The sequence below is a fragment of the Macaca fascicularis genome, chromosome 20 (assembly GCF_037993035.2).
Source record: "Macaca fascicularis isolate 582-1 chromosome 20, T2T-MFA8v1.1".
In the NCBI taxonomy this organism is placed as follows: Eukaryota; Metazoa; Chordata; class Mammalia; order Primates; family Cercopithecidae; genus Macaca; species Macaca fascicularis.
In genome coordinates, this window is record NC_088394.1 from 80,069,616 (window position 1) to 80,076,520 (window position 6,905).

Consider the following 6,905-nt stretch of genomic DNA (forward strand, 5'->3'; position numbering starts at 1 on the left):
GAACCCGCCCTGCGCGTGTGAAAGGGCGAGAGCAGCGCGAGATAGGGCCCAGCGCCTCAGATCTTTGTTGGCGACCATGGCTTCGGCTTCTCAAAGCGCTGACGACGGCAGCCGCAGGAAACCCCGCCTGGCTGCCTCGTTGCAGATCAGCCCCGAGCCCCGCCCCTGGCGACCGCTACCCCCTCAGGCCCAAGGTGCCTGGGAGCCCGCGCCCGCGATGGACCACGCGGAGGGCGGGCAGCCCCAGGTCTCGGTGTTGAGGGACAGTGGGCCTGGGGCAGGGGCCGGAGTCGGGGAACTGGGGGCAGCCCAGGCGTGGGAAAACTTGGGGGAACAGATGGGGAGGACCCCGAGGGTCCCTGTGCCCCCCGCAGGGCTGAGCCTGCCGCTCAAAGACCCACCTGCCAGCCAGGCCGTGTCCTTGCTCACGGAGTACGCGGCCAGCCTGGGCATCATCCTGCTCTTCCGGGAGGACCAGCAACCAGGTGAGGCCGGGCCGGGGCGTGGGTGTGCCAGAGGACAGAGCCGCGGAGGGCTGGGTCCCAGGACGTGGGGAGGGGGTCTGAGGAAGGTGGGCCTTGGTCCCTATGCTCAGAGACACCGCCAGAGCAGGACCTGGCCTGAGCCTGAGACCTCGGGGTGGACCCTGCTGTGAGCAGCGGTCTCCAAGCATCACCAGCCACACCAGATGCTCAACTGTGGCAGGGTCACGGCAGGTGAACGTTCTCTCCACCTGAGGTCCAGGGAGACTGAGGCCCCTTGGTATTTCTGCATACGTTTTTAGAGCCACTTACACGCAATTTAAGTTGCCATGCCGGCATTGGAGATACCGGAACGAGAGCCACTCCCCTGACTTAAAGTTAAGCAAAGCTTGGTAAATGTAACACCGTGTGTATAATACAGAGGTAAACCGTTATTTCCTCTTCTTCAGTACATACCCCTCAAACTCCTTGACTCAGTGTTTGTGTGTGTGTGTGTGTGTGTTTAAGCTGGGGTCTTACTCTATTGTCCAGACTGGAGTGCAGTGGAACAATCTTGCCTCACTGTAGCCTCTGCCTCCTGGGCTCAAATGATACTCCTGCCTCAGCCTCAGCCTCCCGAGGAGCTGGGACTACAGGTGGACTCCACTACACCTGGCTAATTTTTTTTTTTTTTGTAGCGATAATGTGGTTTTACCATGTTGCCAAGATTGGTCTTGGAAATCCTGGGCTGAAGCTATCTGCCCGCCTAGGCCTCCAAAGTGCTGAGATTACAGGTGCGAGCCGCCACACTTGGCCCAGGGTTTTAATTTAAAAGTTAATTGCAGACATTATGCTCCTTACCTATAAGACATTATGCTCCTTACCTGTAAATACGTTCACGTGTTTGTGTGTGTGTGTGTGTGTGTGTGTGTGTGTTTTTTTTGTTTGTTTTTTTTTTTTTTTTGAGACGGGGTTTCACTCTTGTGGCCCAGGCTGAAGTACAGTGGCACGATCTTATCCCACTGCATCCTCTGCCTCCCGGGTTCAAGAGATTCTCCTACCTCAGCCTTCCAAGTAGCTGGGATTACAGGTGTCCACACCAAGCCCGGCTAATTTCTTTTTGTATTTTTGGTAGAGATGGGGTTTCACCATGTTAGCCAGGCTGGTCTCAAACTCGTGACCTCAAGTAATCCGCCCACCTTGGCCTCCCAAAGTGCTGGGTTACAGGCTAGAGCCACCTTACCCAGCCCTCTTTTTTTTTTTTTTTTTTTTTTCCTTTGAGAGAGTCTTGCTCTGTTGCCTAGGCTGGAGTGCAGTGGTAAGATCTCAACTCACTGCAACCTTTGCCTTTTGAATTCAAATGATTCTTGTGCCTCAGCCACCTGAGTAGCTGGAATTACAGACTTGTGCCGCCGTGCCCAGCTAATTTTTTTGTGTTTTAGTGGAGATGGGTTTCACCACGTTGGCCATGCTGGTCTTGAATTCCTGTCCTCAGCCCCCCAAAGTGCTGGGATTACAGGAGTGAGCCACTGTGCTCGGCCTCATATATATTTCTTAAGAACAATGGCATCTATTATGTAACTACAATACGATTATCAAATCCTGGAAATTTAACATTGATATACTACGATCTTCTAATTTCTATTCGCATTCAAATTTTGCCAGTTGTCCCAGTAATGACCTCGTGGCCATTTTCTCCCACCCCAGTATGACATTACAGTTAGTTGTCATGCCTCTTTAATCTCTTACCTGAAACAGTTCCTGTCTTTGTCTTTCACAATATTGATGTCTTTGAAGAGTAAGGGCTGATAGTTTTGCAAATGTCCTTCAGCTTGGGTTTGTTTTCTCGGGACTGAGTTCAGGTGATGTGTTATTGAAGTGATGTCGAGTCCTTGGCCACGCATCTCACCGGGAGGTTTGTAATCTTGGTTTGTCCCCTGGCTATGTGACCTGCGGGGATTTGACTCGGGTTGCATCTACCAGGTGTCTTCACTTTCTTCTTTGTGCTAAATAAGTCATCCAGGGGCATTTGGAGATCTTGTAGATATCCTGTCCCCATAACATTGTCACTTGTGGTTTTAGAAAATCATGCTTTGATGGTTCTCCCCAGATTCAGTCGCTGTTAGGATGGCAGCCACGTGCTGGTTTTCTAAGGTCAACATCCCTTCCATGTCTGTCTGTGGTTGCTGGTTGTGATGCCCGTTTAGAGCAGACAGATCTCAGTGCTAGTGAGGAGTGCTGAAATGGGCTCCCTTCCAAAAGGGAAGTCCCCAGAGGGGCAGTGCTTGGGAGAAACAGTTTAGCAGCAAGTACTGTGAAATTAAATAAGCCTGCACCTTTGACCATGTGATCCCAGCTCCAGATTTTTCATCTATCTCTTTTGTGTTATAAGTAACACCCAAAATGATACTGTTTCATAGAAAAGGTGTTCAAATACAGGGCCACTGGAGGAGAGGAAATAAAATCAATGTGTGTGTGGCAGGTGGAAGTGCTTGGTGGCTTCCTCCTGAGAACAGGGTGGCGTGGGCTCTGGAGAGGGGACCTGGATATGGGTCCTGACACAACTTGGGCAAACTGCCTGCCCTTTCTGCTCATCTGTGAAATGGAGTCACGCATCCCTGTTGTAGAGGAGTTGGGCGAGGACTTGGTTGAGTCAACGATGGGTCACAGCCTGCAGAGGCACTCAAGGGTGTGCGGGGCATGGGGTGGAGTAAGGGAAGGGCAGTCAGGGTCTCGTTACTCTGGCTGTCCTCGATGTCAGGTGTCAGGAGGAGGCAGAAGTGGTACCTGTCACAGGGCCAAAGGCCGGGTGGCTTCTTCCTCACCTTGCTCCTTCCCCAGGTCCCTGCTTCCCCTTCTCTGTGAGCGCGGAACTGGATGGGGTGGTCTGCCCTGCGGGCACTGCAAACAGCAAGACAGAGGCTAAACAGCAGGCAGCGCTCTCTGCCCTCTGCTACATCCGGAGTCAGCTGGAGAGCCCAGGTAATGAAGGGAGGGCCAGGCAGCTGAGCCGCAGCTGGGGATAAGAGGCCCGAGGCCGGCAGTCCTGTGGGGAGGCTGAAGTGGCTGTGCGTGTGGGCAGGAGGTGGGTTGCTGCACGAACCATCTGGGCATCAGGACATCACCTGCAGGGAGCTGGGGCGGGGGACAGGTGCCGGTCCCTGCTTTCATGTCTTCTGGGGACACTGGGGGTAGGGACTGCTAGAAGAGCAGCTCATGGAATGTCCTGTGTCTGGAAGATGAAAACTGCCTCTCCCCTGTTCCTTGGCTTCCTGAGGGATGGAGGGTGTGCCTTGGCACCCACACCAGCCCATCCTCCTTGTCTCTTCCAGAGTCCCCCCAGACCTCCAGCCGGCCTCCACCGCCCCCCCTGAGCGTAGGTAGGTGAGCTCTTGCGGACGCAGGCTCTAGTGTTGAGGGGAGAGGCGTGGGCTCCCTTCTACTGCACTCTCTTGCCCCGGCACAGACAGCATCCTGACCCATGGGCAGCGCTGCGCAGCCTTGGTGAGCGCCGGCTTTGACCTCCTGTTGGACGAGCGCTCGCCATACTGGGCCTGTAAGGGGACTGTGGCTGGAGTCATCCTGGAGAGGGGTAGGGATCGCCCCAGCCCCAGCCCTGGTCTCCTGGGAAGGGCCCCCTTGAGCTGCTTGCCTTAGGCTGGGCCCTCTCTGCCCTCCCTGCACAGAGATCCCGGGTGCCAGGGGCCATGTGAAGGAGATCTACAAGCTGGTGGCCCTGGGCACCGGCAGCAGCTGCTGTGCCGGCTGGCTGGAGTTCTCGGGCCAGCAGCTCCATGACTGCCATGGCCTGGTCATCGCCCGCAGGGCTCTGCTGAGGTGAGGGGCTGTGGGGTGGGCGCCTGACAGCAGCCTTTGCCAGGACAAGGTCGTCCCCAACCACCCTCTACCTGTCACTCCTAGGTTCTTGTTCCGGCAGCTCCTGCTGGCCACACAGGGGGGCGCCAAGGGCAAGGAGCAGTCCGTGCTGGCCCCCCAGCCGGGGCCCGGACCCCCATTCACCCTCAAGCCCCGCGTCTTCCTGCACCTCTACATCAGCAACACCCCCAAGGGCGCGGCCCGTGACATCTAGTATGCAGGGCCCCTGGGGCAGGCGGGGGATGGGGTGCCCTCGGTTGGGCTGCTGGGTGGGGGCCAGGGTCAGAAGAGTGGCCCTGATGCTGGTGTCTGTCCCCTCCCGGCCTGCAGCCTGCCCCCCACCTCAGAAGGCGGCCTCCCGCACAGCCCGCCCATGCGCCTGCAGGCCCACGTGCTCGGGCAGCTGAAGCCTGTGTGCTACGTGGCGCCCTCACTGTGTGACACCCACGTGGGCTGCCTCTCAGCCAGTGACAAGCTGGCACGCTGGGCCGTGCTGGGGCTGGGTGGTGCCCTGCTGGCCCACCTGGTGTCTCCACTCTACAGCACCAGCCTCATCCTGGGTGAGCACGTGGCGAGGGCTGGAGGGTGGGAGGGGAGGGCAGGGAGGTCACTCACCTTGTCCTGTCCCTTCTGCCCTACAGCTGACTCATGCCACGACCCTCCGACTCTGAGCAGGGCCATCCACACCCGGCCCTGCCTGGACAGTGTCCTGGGGCCATGCCTGCCACCTCCCTACGTCCGGACCGCCCTGCACCTGTTTTCAGGGCCCCCAGTGGCCCCCTCTGAACCTACCCCTGACACCTGTCATGGCCTGAGCCTCAACTGGAGCCTGGGGGACCCTGGCATCGAGGTTGTGGATGTGGCCACTGGGCGCGTGAAGGCCAAGTGAGAAGGGCTCCGTGGGGCCGGGCTGAGGAGGGGTCCTGGTGATGGAGGGCTCCATGCATGAACTTCCTCACCTCAGGTCTAACCCCAGCTCAACCCCTTAGCTCAGCCTCTTGGCTCAACCCCTTACTAGCTCTGTAGTGGTGGTGACACCACTGCCTGTCCTGTGACTCCTGTGACAACGTCACAGTGTGAGAGGAGGTAGTGTGAGGTGTGTGGCAGGCCTGCTGGTCCAGCTTGTATCTCTCTTATCTCAGTGGCATCCTCTCTTCATCCAGTGCTGCCCTGGGGCCTCCCTCCCGTCTCTGCAAGGCATCCTTTCTCCGGGCGTTTCACCAGGTGGCCAGGGCTGTGGGGAAGCCCTACCTCCTGGCCTTGAAGACCTACGAGGCTGCCAAGGTCGGTCCCCATCAGTCCTGGTCCCTCTCCAGCCCTGCAATCCCTGCCCCCTGCAGGCACCTTCTCTCACCCACCTCTCATCTCCTGCCCTAGGCTGGGCCCTACCAGGAGGCTCGCCGGCAGCTCTCTCTCCTCCTGGACCAGCAGGGCCTGGGGGCTTGGCCCTCGAAGCCACTGGTGGGCAAATTCAGAAACTGAAGCCGGCCTCGGCGGGCCCAAGGTCCCGGAGCCAAGCTGTACCCCTGCTGGGGGAGTGCCCTGTCTGAGGAGGGTTGTGGGGGAGAACGTGGGTTGTGCAGGGTGAAACTGGGGCTGGAGGGAAGGAGGAGCCTGCTGTGGTTGGGACGCTGCTGCTGCACATTTGGGCTTGAATAAAGAAGTATTTCTGGTGACTGTGTAGTTGGCTGTGTGTGTTTTGGGGTGGCCAGGGGCCTTTTGTTTGTGGGTAGAGCCCCTCACGCCTCCTTTGGGAAGCCCTGTGTTCACTGGGCTCCCACCTGGATCCTCTCACTGAGCCACTGAATTGTCACCCCAGCCCCTGTTTACAGGGCTGGAGGCAGGTTTAGGAGGGGAGGTGACCTCCCCTGGTTCCTCCTGTTTTCCAGCCTGTGTGCTGGGGGAGGCCACTGAGGCCATGGGTTGTGGGGGTTGTAAAGGGCGGGAGGAGGGCAGGCTGCTTGGGTATGTGAGCATTTTGTCCTCTGGCCACGACTGGGGCTCCAAATCCTTGCCTTTCTGGGCCCCTAGGATTGGGGGGAGTGGCAGAGAACACCCTTCCCTGGTCAGAGCTTCAGCTGCCGTGGCCCTCGATGGTGCTGTGGGTGTCGGGGCAGCCCCGTGCTGAAGGATGTGGGGAGGGCATGAGCAGAATCAGTCCTTTCCCTGGACTGCCTGACTGTTTGACTTGGGCAAGTCATTGGACTGCTAGATCCTGTGTCTTCCACTGTGGAGAGGGACAGTGCTCCTGCCCGGTGTGGGCTCGGCAGTTCTCTCTCCTTTTCCCCCAGGGTAGCATAGTAAGCCCACATGGCAGTCAGGCGCTCTGTTGACTCTGGATGGGGAGAGAAGATGGTAACACTAAAAGCATGCGCGTGTGCGCACACATACACACACACCCCTGGAGCTTCGCCGGCATGGGCATTATATCCGTTGAGCAAGGAGCACAGCAGCTTTGAAGTCCAGGGACCTGGGGCCAGGGATGGTAGAGGACCATGGCCAGCCCTGTGACCCCCACCCCGTGACTCCCTCCCTGCATCTCCAGCAGTTGCAGGGTTCAGAACCACA

General features: G+C 58.1%; 1 protein-coding gene across 7 annotated transcripts; it reads left to right on the forward strand.

The window, feature by feature from the left end:
- ADAD2 (adenosine deaminase domain containing 2) lies at positions 1 to 6,013 on the forward strand. Of its 7 annotated transcripts, none has more exons than XM_015442713.3 (11): positions 1 to 485; positions 1,160 to 1,255; positions 3,303 to 3,443; positions 3,794 to 3,841; positions 3,928 to 4,053; positions 4,148 to 4,298; positions 4,383 to 4,550; positions 4,668 to 4,897; positions 4,979 to 5,222; positions 5,480 to 5,621; positions 5,715 to 6,013. In XM_015442713.3, exons 1-11 carry the CDS (start codon positions 77 to 79, stop codon positions 5,817 to 5,819), a joined length of 1,860 nt encoding a protein of 619 aa, XP_015298199.2. In that variant the 5' UTR covers positions 1 to 76; the 3' UTR covers positions 5,820 to 6,013. The 7 variants fall into 7 exon arrangements, with proteins under 7 accessions (XP_015298199.2, XP_015298200.2, XP_045237990.2 ...); XM_015442714.3 differs by having other exon boundaries at positions 5,501 to 5,621; XM_045382055.3 differs by lacking the exon at positions 1,160 to 1,255 and adding an exon at positions 2,882 to 3,097 and having other exon boundaries at positions 5,501 to 5,621.
- The last annotated feature ends 892 nt before the right edge of the window (positions 6,014 to 6,905 follow it).